The sequence below is a fragment of the Leuciscus leuciscus genome (assembly GCF_965113295.1).
Source record: "Leuciscus leuciscus genome assembly, chromosome: 6".
Lineage (NCBI taxonomy): Eukaryota > Metazoa > Chordata > Actinopteri > Cypriniformes > Leuciscidae > Leuciscus > Leuciscus leuciscus.
In genome coordinates, this window is record NC_138730.1 from 18,301,294 (window position 1) to 18,325,856 (window position 24,563).

The 24,563-nt window shown below is 37.9% G+C and overlaps 1 protein-coding gene across 1 annotated transcript in view; it reads right to left on the bottom strand.

Annotated features, from left to right (window-relative positions):
• The window catches only part of brinp3b (bone morphogenetic protein/retinoic acid inducible neural-specific 3b), a 37,353-nt gene extending 13,026 nt beyond the window's left edge, over positions 1-24,327 (bottom strand). The window contains exons 1-4 of the mRNA XM_082173785.1: positions 23,958-24,327; positions 23,596-23,872; positions 11,009-11,199; positions 7,761-7,954 (exon numbers count right to left, since the gene is read on the bottom strand). Of these exons, the coding sequence (XP_082029911.1) occupies positions 7,761-7,954; positions 11,009-11,199; positions 23,596-23,828 (618 nt within the window). The 5' untranslated portion in view covers positions 23,829-23,872; positions 23,958-24,327. The remainder of the gene's footprint in view (positions 1-7,760; positions 7,955-11,008; positions 11,200-23,595; positions 23,873-23,957) is intronic.
• Positions 24,328-24,563: the final 236 nt, after the last annotated feature.

Here is a 24,563-nt window from a genome sequence, read left to right on the forward strand (position 1 = left end):
TTTCCGTTATCTAAATGATGGTGTCCCGTGATCATGTTTAATTTAGGAGCCAGAAAGCATCATGTGAAGGTTAATGTTGTTTGGCCTTCTTTCTTCCGCTTTACTGAAGAGTAAAAAACTGTGAATAATGAGACTGTGTTTAAAGCTTCTTTCCAAACACTCTGGATTTACAGCTTTGATTAATACAAAGCCAGAACGAATATTTCACCCCTGCTTTCATTCTCTGTGTTAATATTAAAAAACTAATTCAAACAGCGAGAAATCACCACCTTATAACAGAATCTATAACCTTAATGAATAACATATATCATTAAAAAAACTATTATTGCTCACAGACAAATCATTATTCTTCTGAACACATTTAATCCATTAATTAGTGTTAAGACAGACAATTGTTCAAAGCACCAATGAGGTCAGTTACCGATGCCATCTGTGACTATACCGAAGACCCAGCAAAACTAATGAGGCCAGTTGATTCAGCAGCGGTGCATCATAATCAAACCTCTAATTTATGCTCTCAAACACCTTTCGAAAACCGTCCTCCCTCACCTGATCATCCATAAGAGAAACACTGAAGAATCATCCAACTAGCTCCATTTAACACCTCGGCTAACCTTATAATGCATCTTCCATACATCTGTTTTCGTGCCTCAGAGCTCACTTCATGCTAGATGCAACTAATGAGTTGAATTAGTCAATGCAGAAAGAAATCTTAATGGAAGCGCCAGGCTGATCCATCACCGTGATGCATGTTGTGACTAACACCGACAGGCGCTTTGTCCTCATTAATAGCAATTTAGCCCAGGATCCTCTTAGCAAACGGGCTCAGACCCCAAAACAGTTTGCCTGACTGAGATTGCAAATGACTGAATGTGGCAGGACAGAGTTGGAAATGGCCTTTGAATTGAAAACTGCTGTATTGGATTAAGTCGCTGCTTTACTGATGACTGCTTGAGACTTTTTCAAAGGAAACCTTGGGTCATTCATATCTGAAGCACTTCACTGGTTTAAACACGGATTTATATTTAAAGGCTGTACTTGGCACGGGCACTTTAAACAAAGCCTGCGCAAATGAGATCAGTGTGGAGTCTATCACGAACGCCGCAGGCGCAAGGTTACGCTGCTGATAACTGCGTATTGAATAATGAACTCACCTTCGAGGCAGTAATAATTGTATGCAAGAGGAAGACGTTTGCTCGTATGTATCGCCTGCGGCTGCATGCATGAATCCAACATAAATTCAGGTTGAACATCGTTCCAGGTTTTCCTGCGTTGGTACCGGTGAGATAAGTTTTAAGTTGCAAAGAAACTGACTTAAGGCTTCCAAACTAGAGACTTTTGCACGATACGAGTCTTCTCTGAGTACTACTGTATAAAGATGAGAATCGTAAGGAATCAGTTCTAGTTATGATTCCTTAATTGTTCCATTAATGATTATTTTTGTAATTACTTTTTAGCAGTTACTATTTTGAATGGAAAGTAGGTAAAGCCTGCTCAAAAAGGAGTTAAATTTCACTAGATGATGACGTAATGCGCCAATTTCCAGAACTTTACATTTGTTTTCTCTCTTAATCTGTGCTCACATTCTGTATTTGAATATAATATATGGCTGAATGTCAAATAAAGCTGTTCTCATTTGCATATTTTCTCAGATAATGGAACGAGTATGATATAGTGACTGACTAAATGTTAACCAGTGGTCCAAAAGTAGATTTTTCGCTGGTCGCTTTAAAAAATATATTTTTTTTTTTAAGTCACTAAAGGAGTGTGAAAAGTTTGCTAAATGGCAACTGCTTTTTATAAGCGCCAAGTGGCCTTAAAAATGTGTATCGAATAGCAATACTAAACAAACAAAAAATCTATTAATATAAAAATAACATTGACAAAATCATAATGCTTCTCTATAACTAACATGTTGTCATATGCACACACTCAGTCAATTACTAACTACTCAAGTTTTAAGAACAACTAAATACAGTAAAGGTATGTGTTTGATTCAGTAAAACAAAGCTGGTTTGTACGGTGGCTGAGAGAGCTCAACGCGCTGCAACTGAAGAAAACACATGCAAATAGAAAAACACCTGCAAATTAAGAAAACATCTTCATCAGTTTCACAACACATGTGTGCTCCAAATACTCACAACACAACCAAATACAGAAACGTGCTGCAAAAGTTCACAACACAAACAAATACAGAAACGCGCTGCAAAAGTTCACAACACAAACAAATACAGAAACGCGCTGCAAATAGGACAGAACACAACGGAAATGTTTCCGGGGAAACCAATAAGTGACGGACCCGGCTGGGACGTGCTTACAGCTGTCTACTCTTATTATTATTAAATATTTTTGCAAAACATACAGAGATGACACGTTTATGACATACAACTTTGTATACAATATACAAAATGTATTTACAATATGTTCAATGTCATAAGAATACTAAAAAGAACAATGAGCTGAAGACTAAAATAAATAAATAAAAAAAGAGAGAGAAAATTAGGGAAAGACATTAATCTATACATCAGTTACATTGTACACATTTTGTCATGTTATGTTAAAATAAGTTTCATAAGAAATGTTACAGCTAGGGTCCAAATATGAGACAGCAAGTTTTAAAGTTGAGACACTCACACACAGATATAACGCATATTTTAAAAACTTTGTTGTATAAAATGTATATTTATTTGCAACAGTTATGTTAACAGCAATAATACTATATTTCTGGTAAGAACAGCTATTCAGCTGATGGACACGCGCTGCGTTGTCATGGGAACATCCCAGGTGAAAATAATGAGGAAAATATTACGTTGTCTTTCGTTGCTCCCTTCATCAACATAATGGCACACAAGTGCCCCGCTCCCTCCAAAGTGCCCAATTCAAGGGCTCTGCCGTCTGCCCTTTTAAGAGAGTATAGGGCATAGGTAAAGCTCACGAGCAATAAGCACGTCCAGCCGTCCGTCCGTCCGTCACTTATTGGGTTCCCCGGAAACATTTCCGTTGTGTTCTGTCCTATTTGCAGCGCGTTTCTGTATTTGTTTGTGTTGTGAACTTTTGCAGCGCGTTTCTGTATTTGGTTGTGTTGTGAGTATTTGGAGCACACATGTGTTGTAAAACTGATGAAGATGTTTTCTTAATTTGCGGGTGTTTTTTCTATTTGCATGTGTTTTCTTCAGTTGCAGCGCGTTGAGCTCTCTCGGCCACCGTAGGTTTGTGTATATATAACAAATATATATAACATACTACATTGGTTGTGCTGTGTGTTTTTGATTCACTTAAAAGAACCAAAATGTAAGAGTCGATTCATTTCATTTGAGAAACAGATAATATTGGTTGTGTGGTATGTTTTTGATTCATTAAAAAGAACCAATTCAAAAGAGTCATTGGTTCCTAAATCAGACTTTTTCAGGTTTTACTGAGATTTCATTCAGGAACGAGACTACAGTCAGTGATATGATTCAGAATAAGGTTCCCCAGGTATGGCCATTTGCTCCACAGCAGCACTTCAATTCAATGGCCACAGCTGGCACAGCATCCTAAGGTTTAAAGAGACTAAAATACAGTGTAGAGAAAAACAGCAGACAAAAATCATGTGGCTTCTTTTTCTCTGATAGATCAGCCGGTCACCATTTAAAACATGCTAGAAATACAGAACAATTCATGTCTTAAATGTATATCATTGATACAGTGCTATACTGGGGGGTTGGTTTGGCATGAGGGAAAACAAATCCCTGTTAACACAGTTATCCATTGAGATTTCCAAATCAGTGGCCATTCAAGGAAATAAAGGCATGCCTGAATGTTGTTCAGTGGATTTCCTTTTTAATTGCTCCCTTGCTGACTTGGATAATGAGTAATGAATAAACTTTCCATTTTAATAGTACATGGTATAAGATAAAATGGTCTGTTGATTCAAGTTAAACCTCCAAGACTTACGTTTGGATTAAGTATGGCTTAATGAACAAGGACATTTTGCGAAATAATACTCTTTCTTTTGCTACAACAGAGTCCATAAAACTAACATACAACATAGAGGAACTTATTACCAAAAGACTTGAGTCCTGCGACATGATTAAGCAAGGCGTTAACATGTCTGGTCCCAAATCCCCTATAATAGTTAAGGGACCCTACAAGAAATTAGAAACACAAATCAATTTGAGGCTCCCGTTTTTGGGAGTGGGGTGTGTGAAGTCCAAAATTGGTTCTGCCAGAAAGGTCTAAATGTCCCTGTGCGGAACATGCAGTTTTGTGAGGCTATTACAAAATGGGACTGACACCACAGGTTCTCTTCTTCACATTAAAAATGAAGTTACAGCTTTAATTATTGACTGTGCTGATCAGTCAGGTTTTTAACATACAGTGTTGGGAGTAACTCATTACTAATTAATTACTGTAATTTAATAATTCTTCCCTTGAAAAGGTAAAGTAAGGGATTACTCTTAATTTTTCTGTAATTTAATTACAGTTACTTCTGATGTAAGTGCATTAAATACTGTATAGACTATAGAACAATTATATAAAACAATAGTGGATTTAACGGCAAAATTTTATGTCTAATGTTAAAACATAAATATTTAATGTAACCTTCTCCCTTTAAATATTTTGGTCAGTTCAAGAATAATTTATACAATTTTATATTATTTATGCGAAAGAATTAAAAGAGTGGTTTCATGTCTATCCTTGTATTGTTCAACTGGTCGAGGTTGATGGGATTTAGGAAGTAATTAGTAACAAGTAATGCAATACTTTTTAGAGAGAGGAATTAGTACAGTAATCGAATTACTCTGTTAAAGATGTAATTAGTAGCTAGTAATTCATTACAGTTTAGAGTAACTTACCCGACACTGATAACATACTAGAGGGTTGATTAGGTTTAATCAAAGCTGCCAAAAAGGCAAGTCCACAAGTAATTTGATGTCAAGTTAATCAATTAGTAAAAACACTAATTAAAATGAAGCCAAATCAAACCTTGTTCCATTTATACATTTTAGTTGATTACAAAATGGTAATTTAATATGTAATGGGGATTTGAACCCAGAACGATTTGATCAGGAGAAATATTTTATCCTATGGCCCAATAAAACACATATTCCTCATGATCAACAAGAACATTGTATATATATATATTTAAAAAAAATTATTAGTATGTGAGTTCATAGATATTTTATTATTTAATATTAGTTGAGCAGGATTGTGTGAGTTGCATACGCTACTAAAGCTGTATAGCTATTTTTAGATATTTTCCAAAATTTTAACAATAAAACAATATTTTCTCAATTTTTAAATTTTTTAATATTTTTGTTGCCCCTATTAAAAGGCATGATCTTCATAGTACAGCTATTGTATACAAATTGTTTTAATACAATTGTCCAATACATGGCATGTATATTTTTGTCCCGTTTGCAACCATGTTTATCACTGTGAATCATAGCATTTTCGAATTCAATCCCAAACCCACTTAGAATTCAATAAATATGGTTGTCAGTCTAGAAATGTTGCAGTGTGTAGCTATTAGCATGAGAAATAAAAATTGGGTTTCAATTTATTTTGATGGTCCCTTTAACACATTATGTTAAATATTTATAATAAAGTTGTAAATTGACATGTACTTGCAAAGTTATAGTCAGTAGAATGTCTGTTGGAGGACATTCTGCTCCTCCACAATAAAGACTTAGCAGATCTTAAGCAGACAGTAATGAGAGTTATGGCCGGTTCAGATTACACGTTTTTTTTATCTTATGCGATAGTCACTGTGTCAGATTACACGATTTTGACTCCTAAAATCGTGTCGTGTCGTGGACAAGAACCATGTCAGACTACACGTTTCTTCCAGACCAGTCATCGCGTGTCGTTTTTGAAGACGCGCGTGAAGGCGAAACTAGTAGCGCCTGACTTCCGGAAACGAACGTAAACAAACAATGGATGAAGCGGCGATTTTCCTATTGGCTGTCTTGTGTTCAGAAAAAGATAATAAAAGAAAGAAAACCCGACAATGGACACGTTCTTGGATTGCACGAAGAGGACAGTATGGACTGTCAATCCTTCAAAGAGAACTTGAGGTAAAATATGTTTCACTCACACTCTCGCTCGCTCGCTCATTCACACTCTCTCACTCATTCACACACACTGACTCACGCATTCTCACTCGTAACACACATACATAATCACACTCACACAAACAAGTTTCTCTATAGCGAAGTACAATTTAATGAATGATTAGTTAGCTTAATGCTAATTCCAGTCAGTTACTCACCGGGTTGCTGAAGTACTTCTGCTATTTTTCGCCAGCATTTTTCTTTTTGAATTCTGTCATGGTACTCTCTCGATGAAACATCATACAGGCAGGAGTACTGTTGCCACAGCTCCACGAACCTTTCCTCCATTTCATAATTCCACTTAGCAACACCATCGTCTCTATTTCGTTTCGGCATTTTTGAAAGCTTTGTATGGAAATGCGTCTGTGCTCCTATTGGTCAATGTCACACGTGCTAGAACCCGTCGTGGAGGACCGAAAAAAAATTAAACATGCTAGTCTTTTTGTCGTGGTGTCGTGAAGCATCGCAGACGCAACGTAGGCTGTCGCCCGCTATGACACACTATACGAGATGAAACGATCGAATCTTGCGTCCCGACGCCCGTTGTCGTATACGAATTCCCACGACACTCTAAGTCAAACGGATCGTGGCAAAATCGGGCTAAAAACGTGTAATCTGAACCGGCCATTAGTTGTCATGTAGTTGCAAAGTTGTAAAGGTTGCATGTAGTTGCAAAGTTACTTAGGGCCCTTTCACACCTACATTGTTTGTTCTGGATATTCAGACTTTTCAGTTTGATCCTAATCAAAATTACAGGTGTGAAACCTCCCGCGGACCAAACAGACGAAATGTGGTCAGACGAAAAGAGGTAGTCTCGGTCCGGATCAAACTGAACAAAGGTTTGGTTCGTTTCTAGTGTGAAAGCATTTTCTGTATGACTTTCAAACCATTTACAGGAAGTTCCGTTGGTTCTCGCAGGATTGCTTGCAGTCTTCTCCTCCTTTCCTGCCGGCGACCATAAAATGTTCGCACAACGAGGACGTTCATTTGGCGAATTTGAACTAGCCTCAAGTATAGCTGGTGCTGCTGGTAGTAATGCCGTAATAATAACAGTATAGTGGCAACGATATGCGTCTGTTCATTCATTCTTGTCAAAGTTACCCGCCGAACTGACAACACGCTGACGTCAGACGCACGTCCGTTTACAAACCAATCAATATCCAGATGCAGCCCACATGATGACGACAGGGCGCAAGTATGCCATGTAAAGTTATTTAGTGCGCTCGCATAATTGCAATGTGAAACCAAACCAAAACTAACCGAATATATACAATGTGCGGACTTTCAGGTGTGAAAAAGTCAACAGAATGTTCAAAAGGGACCATCAAAATAAAGTGTTACCAAAAATGTAATTCAAATAGTGAATGGTTTATAACAGAAAGTGAGCAAAGTGTGTTTGAAAACAGGCGCCTATTAGCTGTGACGGTCGAGAGATGAAAAAGGAGAGTGAAATTGGCTTACTGTCTTTAAACAGTGAGCAAAACTTTTAAGATTATTGTCAATATTCCCTAATTTTACACAATCAGCAAAGATATCACAATAATATCGCTAATATATATGTAGCCCACCGGCCCTACATTGAAGCATAATTGATTTTTGCGTTTATTTAGCCCTGATCGAGTGCCATCACAGTCCAAACCCTGGTCGGTTCCATGGGGGTCGTACCTTAATGGCGGTGGAGGCGATCTGGAGGTGATGGAGCTTCCGGAGCGTGCTGTCTCTGTCGATGAAATAGGATGCAGCCAGTTGGTGGAGGGCTTCGAGGGTCAGCGAACCAGCTGTAGCGTTGGAGGCACCGCCATTCTGCTGACCTCTGCTAAGCTTGCTTTTGTCCACGAAAATGGTCAAGGACTCCTCGCCTAATCAAAAGCCAGACAGAAAAGATCATCTCAGCTGGAGAAGCTAATCAACCCTAATCATCTACAGCATGAGCTCGGCTCGCCTCGGCCCGTCGGGGGCCCACAAAGCCATGGAGCTCTTCTCCATCTGATGCGTCAGCTCTCATTACACGCATGGTACAGATGAGAGTATCCTTTATCTTTGAGAGGGATCCAATGAAAATCAATTGACTCAGCTGGTGGGTTTGTTTGGAGAGAATAAACGCCTAAGAAAAAATGGTGGAGTCAAAATGTGTCCCGTGGAGCATTAGCCAGACCTTCAATGGATCCCCACTTTCAGCCTCAGTCATGGTATAAAAGCGGTTTATTTATGGAGCGAGATATTGACGAATGAGAATGTCTCTTTTGAAGAGGTGTGTACTGTAAACAATCTCTCGGTAGGCAAGGTATAAAAGACTATGCAGAACCAAAGGACTACAACTCTGCAGTATATCTACAATTGAAGATGAGTTAGAAGAGGGATGAACACCAGCTAAACAAACAGGGATGTACCTTTCCACACTCTTCATCTTGCCTCTGGAAACTGACAAGGCAGTAATACATTTTACTTCGGCAATAATGTATTTTTTTTTACAACAGAACATAAAACATTCAAAGAAAAAGAAAAAAGGAAGGTGCTTAGTATATAGGGGAACCGAATAGACATGGAAAAGTGGGAAATACTCCACCAGCACTTTTTTACTTTTTGAGGTTAAGTTATTCAAGAGCATCTCAACATACGCCAAGGGCAGTGGTGGACAGTAACAAAGTATTTTTACTGTACTACTTAAGTAAATTTATCAAGTATATGTACTTTACCAGAGTATTTTTATTCTGAGGAACTTTTACTTCACTACATTCCAAAGAATAAAATCATACTTTTCTTGCTGATCAATATGATGTACGTACATACATATTATGTATCTGCATCCACTAATCTTCCTTACTGACTAGTGTTGGCTACTTGACAATTCATAATAATTAATGATGCCAGGCCCAGCAACCCCACCACCCCAAGGTATTTTTAGCAGTAGGATTATAGAAAATATTTACATATAAAATTATTAAATATATATATATGATCAGTAATTTACTTTTAATACTTAAGTACATAAAAAATCAAGTACTTTTGTACTTTTACTCAAGTAAAATTGAAATGGAGTACTTAGTACTTTCACTGGAGTAATATTTTATGCGGGTAACTGTACTTTTACTCAAGTACTCAATTTGTGTACTTCGTCCACCACTGGTCAAGGGTAATTTTTTTGTTGTTGTCAAATCTATGGCTCCATGCATACCTGACATTAATATGCATTTTCTGTGATTGAATCACAATCAGCAGACTTATCCATATCCACATCCAAAAGCTAGATGAAAGACGGATTTTGATTGGATCATTGTGAACGCATTTGGAGATCTTCTGGAATGGATTAATTTACTGAAAATGAAGGTGCAAACGCAAATGCATTTTCATTATCCTCATGCAGAGAGGAAAGTAGTATGTGATGAGGTCAAGGTAAAAAACAAAAATCATTTTCACATTCAAGCACTGAGGTCTTCCTCTCACTTAATTTAATCAACAATTTCCAATTATGTTGAATTATTTCACCGAATTACACCTGCAATCTTCTTTTTCTTCACTTCAAACCCCTAACATCAAAGCGATTTAGCAAAAAAGAAGATGCAAAAAAGATTATACTGTGTCAGTGTGTTAAAAACTTGGTAGACAAGTCTAAAAATTATGAAAATTATACCGTAATAAACATTGTATTGCCAGGTGCAAAGGAAGCATTAATGGTTATTATAGATGTAACTTTTATTACATTGCATTAAATGTATTGTGTTGCCTATTTTAACGGTGGCTGTTTCAGAGGAACGAGAGTGGGATCCAGATGCAGCAAACATTTACCCAAACAAACATTAAAGTAAATCCAGGCAAAACTGATAAATGCAGCCACAGGCAAGGATGGCAAACAAAACTGATAACAAACGCACACATAACATCCATAGAAGGACAACACCAGACAAAGAACATGAGAAACCCTTGGGTATATATACACACACACACACTCAAGGGGAGATTGGCAAACAAGACACACCTGGGAACAATCATGAACTAATCAACAAGAAAAACTACAAAGGACTACAAAACATGGCACAGAACAGGAAATAACATAAGTCCACACAAGACAAGGGGAACACAAGACAGGAATCATGACACCTATTTTAGAATGGCTGAATTACCTATAACAGTATAGACTACAACATTTCCTAAATAGCTGTTTGGGTAACTAATAGCCTTTGTCAGAAGTTCTCAACCTTTTTGACTCAAAGGCCTCGATATGTACAACCCAATATTTAAAGGCCACCCATTTTACAACAATATTAACTATAATTACAAATATTAACTAGTCTATAATTGACAGAAACTGGGGGAGTCAATATAGGTAAATGTATAGTTTACATATTGTTTATATGTTGTTGTTTTTTTTCGCATTTTAAATTAGACTTTTAATATGATAATAATATTTATTAATTTATTTCATTAATAATATAAATTAAATTATTTTTATTTAAATTATTTTACGTCATCCTGCAGCCTCCTTGGAAGTTTGCTGAGTGCCCCTTGTGGGCCCCCGGTCCCCTAGTTGAAAACCACTGGCCTAGGTAACATCAGCCAAAAACCAAAGTCATTTCAGAGGCAGAGAAAAGATTTAGCAAAATTACAAAGTATTTTTCTTAGGAAGAGCATGCACTGATGAATCAAGACCAGAATTGTGCTTTAATAATAATTAAAAAAGAAAAACAATGTGAATTTTGAGTTAATTGTCTGACCCATTACATTAATTCAAGAACTTGAATTATGAGTGTCACATTCATTAGACAACACTAACCCCAGTGTTCAATAATGCATATGTCATGTCAACCTCTACTGAGACTATATAAAGATGACCTTGCAAACTCAAGCACAAGACAGGAATGAAAATCTATTTCCCAGGGATAATAACTAGCTAACACATAATAGAGTTTTCTTACCTCCCAGAGTAGCAGAGAGCAGGAAATGAGTCCCGTATTTCTTAATGATGGTGTCAGTAATTTTCTGCAGGCTTGGCCTTCTCCCCAGAAGTCTGATGTTATGGATAAAGTCTGGGTCAAAGGGCACGGCCACCCCATTGCCTTCTTGTCTCTCCGCAGCAAGGCTGTTGACCTTCCATCGGCCAAACTCCCTGTGAGTTCATAATCATTCATTGAGATGTCGTATGAGCTGATATCGTAGCACAAGTAATCTGCACATCCCTCACATTAGTCATTACAGTCACATTCACGTCACCCTCTCACATGTTCGGCTTAATCTGGCTCTCCTCCACATCTGTTTGTTTGCTCTATTTCTATCCCATAAAGCTGTTTTGGGCTCAACAGTGAAGCCATGACGGTAGGTGGTATTTCATTGTTTAAGGCTTGAAGAGCCTCTGTGGGGAGCCAGGTGCACAATCTGAACACATTTTTTACAAAGCACTGAGGATGTAATCCCTTAAAATCCTCCTTTAAATTCTGTTTGGTGCCTCTGCATTTCGAATTGTGCATATTAGTACCTTGAACAATCCTTCTTGTTGTTCAAGGTAAAGCTGTACTTGTTCAACTGCTCTAACCAAATACAGAGGCGGCACAGTGTGTTATAATGTTGGTTAATTTCCTTTCGAAACCATTATGACCTCACACGGGATAACAGCAATCGCTTCCTCGACTGAAGGATGCCAACTAAAATGCATTGTACACCCACTAAACTATGAAATAGGTGTTGGATTGAGAACTGAATCTACTTTCTATCCATTTAAATAAGTTGGCATCTATTATTATGCAGCAAGAGAGCTCTGTTTTCAAAGTTTAGTCATCTAATATTCTGTTCTAATCCGTTCGGACAGAATTTGTAGCGTTCCCTGAAGCTAACATTCAGATGGTAGATCTTCAAACAAAGCTTCCCACTCATGTCTCCCTAAAAGCTTTAGCAAAAATTGAGATTGTAAAACTTTTCTTTTTTTTTGGAAATATTTCTCAACTTTCTTTGTGTGTGGAAATGACACACTCATTTAAAGCATCACATTCCAACATCGTGACATTTGATCTGTAAGAGATGCAGTAAAGAATTTCACAGAGAGTGTGTTCCCTTTCAAAAGCTACTCTCAATGCTGCGCGAAAGCGCTATGGGAAAACATCTTTGTTTGACTGGTTGTGAACATGTGTGCCAAACACACCAAAACTTTGGCTTAAACAACCTCTGATGATGCCACACGTGTTCACAACCGGTCAAACAAAAATGTTTTCCAATAGCGCTTTCCCGCAGCATCTCGTTCCCCCTTTATTAGGGAACAATGTTTCAGTCAAGTAACCTGACACTTTTTGCCTCAACATCATAATGTTTACATGCAGTTTAATATAGGGGTGTGCGATATGACGATTTTTTATCGTGGACGATTAAAATGTCTCCACGATCTGCTTTTGAAGAAATATCGTAGTATCGCGCATTCTCAGTTGCTGTTCTGGCGCCTCTGTCCCAACATACTGAACAACGCGACGTATATTCAGATCAAATGTTAACGCAGCGGAACGGGACACTACAGTTCACAAAAGTTCATAATTTGCATGTGCTTTAATGCCTTGTCGGTTAAACATTTAATTCGCGTGCTGATGCGCTGTTCTAACGTGTGCGTTTCTCAGCGCGTACATGCGAAGCTCACATGCACTAAAAGCCTGTCTACCAGCGCCTGGATACTGGTCTAAGTTATCTTTCGAGTGCTAATACTGTCAAATACACACAAGGTTTACATAAACAAAGTCGGTGATGTCTAAAGTGAAAGCAAACTTGAGAAAATTGAGAGAAAATCTGCTTGTCAAATGCGTGTATAAAAGACGCGTCGAGTGCAGCTCTTAAAGAGACGGTAGTAATAGTAAACACGCTGCCGTTTGTCCTTAAAGGGATAGTTCACCCAAAAATAAAAATGATCTCATTATTTACGCACTATAATGTTGTTCCAAGCCTGTATTAATTTCCTTCTAATATTTTCTAATATTTTTCTAATATTAATATTTTGAAGAATGTGGCTATACAAACAGTAGCTGGTCCCCATTGACTTCCATAGGAGAAAAATATACTATGGAAGTCACATTCTTCCAAATAACTTTTATTTTCAACCGAAGAAAGAAACTTATTCGAGTTTAAAACAACTTGAGAGAGTAAATTATGACAATTTGACTTTTTAGGAGAACTATCCCTTTATTGTTAATAAAACAACAAAATGCAAAGAGAAAATCACTCACTGCTCTTGACTGATAACTTTAATAGTAGCTTTAATAAGTATCAATTTATAATTTATACAGTGAAGTCTATGTTTTGTTTTATTTTTATATTTGTTCATTTAATTACTTTCTTCAATGCTACTGTTAAATACACCTGTAGCTGAAAACAAAGCACTGTTTATTTAATTTGTATATTAAGTTGTGTGTGTAATGTATATCTTTGATCTTAATATTTAATAACAAAGAAAATAATGACAAATATTTTTTATCTTCGCCCCGTCTGCCATTCTTTTTTATTTTATATTTTGTTACCTAAGGCTTTGTTTTTAAAATATGGACATTAGTTTGGCTGTAATGCTCAGTCACAAAATAGTAAAACCAACATAAAAAAGAATCGTGATAAAATCGTTAATCGTGATTTTCCTGAAAAAAATCGTGATATGATATTTTTACCATATCGCCCACCCCTAGTTTAATATAATTAAGCAAGGGGTCCGGTCAAGTTTTGTTAGCATTTGCCCCCAGTGGTAGATAAATGGCATTCAAAGTAGGGACATTTTATATTGTAAAGGCATTTACATGTAGACATAATTTATACTTGACAAAAATTCAAGCAATTCAGCATGAGCAAAGATCCTAAAAAAGGGTAAACATGAACTGTATCTGTTTCAGTTTGGGTATGTCATTTCTGGGGATTTTTCAAAAGTGGCGTTGCAGCTTAACAGGTTAATAGTTTTAAGAAATATAACTTTTTGTATAAACTTGTAGCCTATGTAATTTTGACTGGTTGTACAAATAGGCAAAGTTGGAATGTGAATGTATGTAAATAAATGTATATATAAGTTTGTTTGTTTTTGACTTTTAGATCAAAGGGTATAATATCATGAGCAGTATTCAGCAAGGATGCATTAAATTGATCAAACATGACACTAAAAACATGTTACAAAAGATTTATATTTCCTATAAATGCTGTTCTTTTGAACTTTCTGTTCATAAAAGAATCTTGAAATCTCAACTTTGGTTTCCACAAAACTATTAAGCAGTTTTCAACATTTATAATAATCAGAGAGCAGCAAATCATCATATCAGAATGATTTCTGAAGGATCATGTGACACTGAAGACGAGTAATGATGCTGAAAATTCAGCTTTGCATCACAGGAAGATATTACATTTGAAAATATATTCAAATACAAAACAGTTATTTTACATTGTAATAATATTTCATAATATTCCTGTTTGTACTGTATTTTTGATCAGATAAATACATCCTTGCAGAGCAAAAGACTTTTCATGCATCACATATTGTGTTGTAAAAGATCATTTAATATCAGTGTGTCAAATAACAGCAAATTAGATTTGTATCCAGTAAGTTTTCCCTCATGGGAATATATCTCATGATTTATATACAAATGAAGTCACTGTTATCCAAGCAGTGAACAAATTGCATAGCAAGCAAAAAAACCATGCCTCTTCTTCTCAGGTTCTGCTAGACCACACCATTAGATCAATATTTATTATTTTCTCTCATCCTATTTCCCGCATTCCCTATCTCCATTACAAGGTTATTAGTCTCCACACCGGTGAAAACCCAGGAGGTTCCCCAACCTTGGTTGAAGAAATCTCTCTTTGGAGATTAGCAATTAAACCACAGCCCTCTGCACTAGTGACAGAGTTTAAAACTCATGGGAACCAATCCAATCACTCACATGAAGAGCCCTATCCAGAGAACAATCATGAAGGGAATGGAGGACGTCATTATCACCAATCAGCCCGACGAGGGATGGTGTAAGTATCAGATGAGGTGCCTGATGAGCACTTGCGTTGAGCACCTAAGCCACTGATCACCACCGACAAACCAGAGAGGGCAAAACGCTCCTTTACTGGAGAGCTCTCTGAGAGCCTGCAGTGCAGACCTGAGGGCAACATGTAATCAAAAGCCACAAGCTATTTTGTAATCAGAAGCAGAAACCAGTGGTGCAAATGAAGATGAGATCAAAAGGAAAATGATGCTAATAATAATCTAGAGTTCTGCTGCAGGGCTTCCTGAAAGCTGTGGAGGTGTTTATGCATTATTACTTATTGTTTGGAGATGGTATGTATTAGTGATTTCTGAGCGGTATGGTGAGTTAATGGCACTTGACATGGGATGTTATATAGGATTGTATTATGATTTGTTTGGTTATGTCTGAATTTAGTTTAAGCTAATATCTGAGCCCATGAGAATAAATATACACTCGACAAACTGCGTAATAGTTTACGGTGCTTTTTCGTATCACAAGAGAGAGAAAATAACAAGCACTTTCTTGATCAGGCAAGCTCAAATCTGATTGGTTGCATGGCTATTTACAGTTTCCAGGAGTATGATGCACAGAAAGTCATGCTCGCAAGGTACAGGGTTGCTGAAATGAACACTTTTGAGGAAGAACGTATCACTGCATTTATCAGAGTTTGCGAGGCTATGGCATCAAATCTTTTGAAAAACACTCAAAGACTTTTGTTTGAGGCACGTATACAAGCAAATAAAATCGCTGAGCAGACTTGCACATTCCACATTATTTTCTGTGTTATATCTGTTTAATAATTATCATGTATTAGAATGTATGATTGTAAAGTCTACACTCTTTTCTGATAAAGCTGCCTCTGAACAACTCGTAAAAAGGTGATTTGTGGTCGGTTGTTTTACATGTCAGACAGTTCTTGTTTAAGTGGGCAGTTTTTGGCCAGAATATCCTGCGTGGTTTGGTGTGGGGGAGCAAATCCCAGTTACTTAACCATGAATTAATAATATATTTAGTATTTTTAGAGCGAAAAACACTCCATTGAAAATCCATATGTACAGATGTCATTTCATCAACAGAACACACTTTCATAAGGAAACATCACTCTAGCCACTTTTATCCTGCAATACCAAAATGTCACTCTAGTACTTTAAAATGTACAATTTAAATGAATGACAATCATGTAATTTACTAGGCAACACTACACAAGGTTCCATTTGTTAACATTAGTTAACTGCATTAGCTAACATGTACTAACAATGAAAAATACTTCTAAAGCATGAATTAATCTTAGATGTTATTTTAAACATTTACTAATAGATTATTAAAATCAAAAGTTGTATGTATCTCTTAATATTATTTGACAATGAACAGTTGTGTTTTTATTAACTAATGTTAAAAAAATAAATATAACAAATGTACTGCTCATTGTTAATGTTAGTTAATGCAGATTTTTTAAATCTCTGAGCTGCGGTTTGTCAAAAACCACGTCAAAAATCACCATAAAAGTATTAGAAACGTAGTCCATTATATTTGTGCCATTTGTTCAGAAGTCATATAACAGCTTTGTTCGAGGAACAGAGTAATTGTGATGAATTGGATCAATTTAACTGATAATTTCCCCTTCTGGTATAACACTCACATTTCCCAGATTTAAAGTGCCCCAATTATGCTATTTTAAAGGTTCCTGATTTTGTTTTGGAGGTCTCTTGCAATAGGTTTACAACCCCCGAATGTCAAAAAACACTTTAATTTTCTCATAATATACACTGCAGCATCACCTCTTTTCTCATGTGCTGCGTCCCAATTCGCCTACTTATACTACGCCCTAAAAGTATGTACTCTTTTTGTGAAGAAAAAGTACATATTTTTGAGTTTGTAGCAAAAGAGTAGGCAAGCTTTGGGACAAACTACTTCGTCATCTTTAACGGACAGTCACCGTAAACTGCCCTGTCAATCATCTTGTCACAGTTAAAATCCTCCATTCAATCTAATTTAATTACCTACCGTTTCAGAGAGAAATGTGTCTTTCATGCGGAGACTCTCCTCATGTGTTTGCAATTTGAATATGATGATGCATTTAAAAGCTAATGGCTAAACGTATCTTTACAAAAGTTCACAATACTGCTTCAGATGCAATATAATGTAGACAACATTGAATACATTCGTCAGGTTAAATACTGCTAATTAATCACTCAGACCCCGTTATCTAAACCTCTCTACATAACCGCCAGACTCGTTTTTTTTAAACACTTTTCACTCGTGTTTCTTCGGATTCTGACCGGAAATAGTAGACCATCCAGGCAACATGACATCATGACTTTGCGTAAACATACACGCCACTTTCAAGTCAAGTGGCGTGTTATCTATACGCATTTTGAGCTATCCGCGTGTATGTCCACGCCGAAACGAACCGTCATCTTCCGCGTGTATGTCTACGCCGTTAAATGTCAGAGTGATTCCGCGTGTATGTGTACGCCGTTAAATGTCCGAGCGATACATCTGGGGAGCGATATTTTTTTTCCTAGGATGGTAGGGGAACACTCATAAATGGTATTAACCCCAGTGACGGGTAGGTTTAGGGATGGGGTTGGGGTAGGTCATATATATTTATATATACAGTAATGTAACGTTAAGTCAACGGCGTTGATAAACACGCTGAAAAGCGATTATGCGTGTTGATAGCACGCCAAAAATGGAAATACGAATTGGCGTGTCATACATACGCCATTTCATGAGATCAGTCTGATCCAGGTATCTTTGGAACACTCATTTCAACATACTACAATTTGGGATGTACTAATTCTATTTTCGAATACTATTTAGGACGGATAGTATGCGAATTGGGACGCACCAATAGTGTCTGAAACGATTCAATAAAGGATTTGGTCTTTCTAAACCAGGGTTTCTCAAACTCGGTCCTGGAGGGCCACTGTCCTGCACAGTTTAGCTCCAACCCTGATCAAACACACCTAGCTGTGAGTTTCTAGTGATCCTGAAGACATTGATTAGCTTGCTCAGGTGTGTTTGATCAGGGTTGGAGCTAAACTGTGCAGGACAGTGGCCCTCCAGGACCGAGTTTGAGAAACCCTGTTCTAAACCCTTACTTTCTGAGAGCCTTCTCTGCTCTGATTGGTCAGATGGCCCAGTCTGATGTGATTGGTCTATGCCTTACAGCGCGTGTCGGAAAATAAACAGCCATTACCATATCTGAATTTCAGCTCCGGACGCTTCCTCAGCACTTGATAACAGTAGCGGCTTGTCTGGGGAGGTAAGAGAGGCACAGCTTAACCAAAATCTTGCATGAAAAAATCCATAGCAGGAGACTTGTGCCTTCATTGGTAAAAAAATAAAAAATAATTAGCTAATCAACATCGAGGTTTTTTTACTTTCAGCGATTAGGGGTGTTGAGAAAAGAAACATGGCAGAGGAGGCTAGCCTCCCTTGGTGTGTCAACCAATCATTGAAGAGACTTAAATTACGTGATATTAGTTTGAACTTCTACCGCTCATGTACCATTCGAACAACAGTTACTGTAGGGTAAGGAAGGTACTGGGTACTGAAGGAAGACTCCATACCGAGGTTGGACAATAGGCTACAGCCGTCAGCTTCACTATAGTTATAATACCTTGCTGTATGTGTCGTTATTCTTAACATTTTCTGTCAAAACGTGACAAAAAAGCCATTTTAAAACAGGTGAGAAAAAAAAAAATCCATTGGAGGGGATCCGACCGCTAAAATTGTTTGTGCCTCCTCTATTTTAAAACCCACCAGCCACCACTGCTTGATATACAGTAATACGAACATAGTCGGTTTAACTGTATCAATTCAAGCCTCAGTCCTCATCATTTGGAAGTATACGCAAAGTTGATTTGCTTTAACAGCGCAGAAAACAGCGTCTTCTCGACATGTCGACTACATGAACCAAACTCTTCCAGGCCTAAGCTACAACTAGTGTTTGAGGGAGGGTCAAAATAGATGTTCACGGGCAACCACTGAAGAACATAGGTATATAGTGTGAAAGAATTGTTTAATTAAATAACATTTCTTTTTCTTGTGGGCTTAACATTTAAGAACAAAATGTACTAACACTTTAGCCAAAGTTGGTATGTTGAAATAATGGAAACATAGGGAAATGGCTTGGCAGCTATCTAAATATAATAACCCCATGACGTTGAGTAATCAAAGAACTAATAACCCCATGATTTGGGTAGAACTAAATTTGCTTTGCCAGTAACAGAGAAGGGAGGGGTTTGCTGAATTTGCACATATGAAGAATCAATCATATTAGCCAAAAATCGTGTGATTAGTAACTTGTTACCTTTGCTATGTACCTATCCTATATAAACTGTTGTATTCTTTTTGCTGGTGGGATTCTCTGTGATTGATACGGTGTGATTAACCCTCTGAGGTCGGCAAACGCGCCCCCGCGTTTTGCTGGATTTTCTTCACATTGTAGCACAATAAACTTAAATTACTCCGTCATTTATGGTCATACAGAAAAAAGAAATGAATGAATGAATGAATGAATGAATGAGGCATTTATATAGCGCTTTCCTATGTACTACTGTACACCCAAAGCGCTTTACAATCATATCAGGGGATCTCTCCTCAACCACCACCAGTGTGCAGCATCCACTTGGATGATGCGACGGCAGCCACAGTACAACGGCGCCAGTGCGCACACCACACACCAGCTATAGGTGGAGAGAGGAGAGAGAGTGATGGAGCCAATTCAATGGAAGGGGATTATTAGGAGGCCATGATTGGTAAGGGCCAATGGGTGGAATGTGGCCAGGACACCGGGGTTACACCCCTACTCTTTACGAGAAGTGCCATGGGATTTTTAATGACCACAGAGAGTCAGGACCTCGGTTTTACATCTCATCCGAAGGACGGTGCTCTTTGACAGTATAGTGTCCCCATCACTACACTGGGGCGTTAGGACCCACACAGACCACAGGGTGAGCACCCCCTACTGGCCTCACTAACACCTCTTCCAGCAGCAACCTGTTTTTTCCCAGGAGGTCTCCCATCCAGGTACTAACCAGGCTCAGCCCTGCTTAGCTTCAGTGGGCAACCGGTCTTGGGCTACAGGGTGACATGGCTGCTGAAATATAATATAAAAAAAGAATCTGTGATATTTCTACTTTTGTATGTGTCCACTTACAATCAAATCAAAACATTGTGCTTTTGTAAAATGAAGAAAATAAACAGGGTGTGCTTTCTGCCTCTCCGTCGCGGTGAACTTTTTTTTTCTTGAGCACGTCTATAAACTGAAACAAAACTCAGCGAATACTTGTCACACATTTATGAGCCATATACTTTTATAAACATTTAAGTGTGTACTTTTAAATGATCGGATTCAAACTGAAAACAAATATTCTCTGTTTAAGTAATTTGTATAAAACCAACAAGATGTCCAGCTTCTCAAAAGCTTCCTAATTATTTGTAATTCGACCACGCCCACTCGCGCAAAAGAGATACACATGCAAATCTCCACATGGAACGCGATCGCGCTCATTACCTCAAACACAAAGCACGAAAAAACTTCACAAGTCTCTGCTTTTCGTCGAGTTTGAAAGACGTGCCGTGAGCTTACATTGGATTTACCTCAGAAGAAGAAGAACGCAATTTGAAGACAAGAAAGATGTAAGGTAAGAAATTCTTACATATTAGTTTGTTATTGTTGCATAAATTTCACATTGCAGTTGAACTGTTGCTAGATATATGGTGTAATATTTAGACCTGTGTTTACTGTTACTGTGTTTGTGGATATGTATATGGTAACCATAATGTTTTATATTTGAGCGCGATCGCGTTTGAATGTATCATATTTTGGATTGCGATCTCGTTTGGCTTCATGTTTTGACTATTATCTCATTTCATATCATCATAACGAATGGAAACATTTGAAGTAACATGATAATCAATATATTTTTCTTTAGCTTAGTTGTTAGTGAAATCTTTTGGAAGATTTATAGGCTGCTATAGGTTATTGTTATTATTATTTTATCCAGCACTGCATAGCCTATGCCTACATAGCACAACAAACCTGGTGTTCATTATATTATATATTGTTGGAAACATTTGTGTGTGTGTGTGTATTCTGTGAATTTTAAAAAGCAATTTTAACCAGAAAAATCTAAAATGTATTCCCAAAATCGTGCAGGCCTTTCTCTTGATATCAGTATGTTCACTTTTTTTTTTCTTTCAGGGCCCAGATTCTCCACTGAGTCCTACTGACTTCAACATTCACATGAGTCTCTGTACATGAACATGGTAAAGTGAAAATCAAACACCTTGGAAATGAAAGGTATGTACAATGTTTTTAGGAATGGCACAAAGGTCTCTGTCTTTGGATCATTGTTTTCAATAAGTGCTTTTTTGTCATTTGTTGTGTATCTTTGGATTATGTTGTGTTGTAAATAAATCCAAACAATCTAAAAGCCATTCTTTTTTAAATCTCCTCATTCTTTGTGCAAGGTTGCTCTGAATGACAGGGCCTGATAGCTCCTAATAGGGCAGTTAGGGGAGTGTCTTTGTCTTTCTCAGGTGTGAAAAGCTTACATATTAATGAGCTCCCGCATAAAGCTTTCTCACACAAAACACGTCGTAAAAATTTTAAATCAATATATTGTCTTATCTGAATGAGCAGTCAGGGTGATTTTCACATAGTTTTAGAGCAAATATTCTAGGCTACGTCATACAATTTTCAAAAGTCTTGTGAAAAAATAATCAGTATGGGTTTCATGGCCTTATTTCAGTGAGAATTTTTTTTTGTATTTTCACAAACCACGCATAAATGTCATTATCTCAAAACTACAAACTTTTACATACATGCTGCTGATATATTATTGTAGCAGAGTTTGTGCTGAATACAGTGTAATTAGAATTTAGCCATGAAAATGTCACTAGTAACAGAAAAAAACACAAATGTCAGAGCATGTCAGAACACCTCCAGGGCCCAGAAAACAGCTCAGACCCCAGAGGGTTAAAGCAGATTCAAAGGCATCGGTTGGAGTCTTATTGCTGCGCAGCAGGCGAGACACTAGAGATTTTACTTCTATTCTCAAGTAATATTGTACAAGTAATCAAGTAATAGCATACCAGAGACCTTATTCCCAATTGATAGTGTTCGAAAGGGACGAGACGTCGACTTTAACAGGTATCGAAGTACGCCTAGTAGAGTATTTATAGATTTCTGGGGCACCTGGAATAACTTAAGTCAGGTGCGTAGGGTAATTTCTACCACAATGGTCTTATACATAACCTACGTAGGTTTTTGCAGGAAATAAGAATGGAATTACTGATGACTCGTTCAGGCAGTTCAGAATCCTTTCTTTCCTTTGGGAGTCAATAACCCATTTATCGTGCACTTTCATCTTTAAAACTTCTACATGCACAAACAGCTATATTACACAATACATGGAAGATAGTCTCAGCCTCAGCACATCAACCGTTGGCTGAAGGTCTGATGCATTTGGCACACTTAACTGGAAACACTTCAGGATTTTCGAAGTCTTCATCTGATTGGTTGAACGTGTGTCGCGTTCTTAATGGCCCGTCTGAAACCAAAGCCGTCGTGACCCCCTCGTGGAACTGTTTACAACTGTGACAATGAGCGCTTACCAGGATAAACTAAACGCTGTATTTTCAAAGGTATCTGAAGTTTGATTCTCCATTGTTGCTGTAAACTTGCACAACAATCTTGAATGAATAATTTATTAAATGCACGCCGGTCTGTTATCGTAGGGACATCGACTTTAGATTTTTACGCCTCTAAACATGACGCAGAACAAAATGAACTGTGATTGGTTGCATTACATGTCAATCAAACATCCTCTTGGGCGGTCCTTGACCAATGAAAGCTGCAGTGACTCCATAGCAGTCCTTCTATCATACGTCTGGCTACACGAGACTATATGAAAGGTAATATCTGAAAAAGCACAAATGAGGGGCACTTTAAAATTCAAAAGGAAGTGTTACGACATATTTGACGTCAGTGACATCAAATTCATTGGCTCACACTCGTCTTGTGACCCCTTGTGACATGCCAATGTGTCTTTTTGAATGATTGACTGGTTATGGATGGGATGATTATCAATGAAAAAAGCAACCAACTTAGATTTTGCCCTGTTCCTCATACAAAGTTATTGTATGCATTCACATCACTTGGATTTTGACTGGCAAATAAGAAATCTAGCTACAAACCAACTAAAGTCCTCAATGTGAATTAATTATTTATAGAGCTGAATATGAATATGATACGAAGATGAAAAAATATTTTTTTAATGAACAGAATCAAAAGATTCGAGTCACTGGTGGTTACCTGTAGCCTTGAGTTTACGGCGAGTCAGTCATGCTGATATTCAGTACAGAAGCACTCTAGTCCGGGTTAAATAGATACAATAGGGGTTTAAAGGGCAAACCTTACGAGGTTAGAATCTGACCCTGGCTTCATACAGTTCGGCGACAGTTCACATAACCAAAGGAGAGTTACCTCAGAATTCATTCTTTCACATTACTGTATTTCAGAGCTGTCGTACCTGTATATTTTGTATCTGGTTGTGAAGCCGTGTTGGTATCGCTCGGTGAACTCAATGAATTCCTGAGAGCGGTGGAAAGGACCTTTATCGGACAGCAGCCACCCGAGCGGCTCCACGGAGCCCACATACACAGCCAGAGAGACGAGCACACAAGCCCAGCGGAGACAGATCACCATCCCCTCCCATAAGAGCATCAGGTCAGGCGGTCTAGGACCAACACTCCGAGCCCACATCCTTCAGCCATACATGCTTCCTCCTCTCAAATCCCCTTTGTGTCCTGCAACTCAGAATCATAGATGTTTTCAAACCGCGCTCTCAAGTTAAAATCACCATCACACAGATTTCGGAAAGAGGGGCACTACCTGACATGAGTTACACTTGGGGTATCCGAGACACAGAACAACACTTGGAAATCCTCCGAGCAACTGTTCGAAATGGAAAACAATCCTTTCGGAAGATGTCTAAATTATCTCGATCAATTTCTCAAATCAGTTGAAAGCAGGTGCGCGTGCCTTCACAAATCCCCGCTCGCGCGCAATGGAAGAAGTTGACGCGCGTCTGACAGAGGTAGAGAAAGAGAGAAAATGCTCAACTGAAACCGCTTTTCGCAGGAATGAAAAGTGAAATGTCTTTAGATCCCTCTGTTCTCTCGGGAGTAGCAGGTTGGATGTTCTCTCTCTCTCTCTCTCTCTCTCTCTCTCTCTCTCTCTCTCTCTCTCTCTCTCTCTCTCTCTCTCTCGGGTCAGCTGTTAAATGGGATGGAGCATGAATGCTGGTTTCCCCACGAGTGCGTCTCCTGCCTTAACACTTTCACACTGAGCAATACATATAAAGCATAACTATTGTGCCGCCACCCTTTTTCTATTCCTCTCTCCCTGCATGCCCCTCCTTCTGCGCATTAATTTCTTTTTTTGTTGTTGTTGGAGAATGTGCCCTGAAAAAAAGTGCATAGATTATATTTCCTCCAA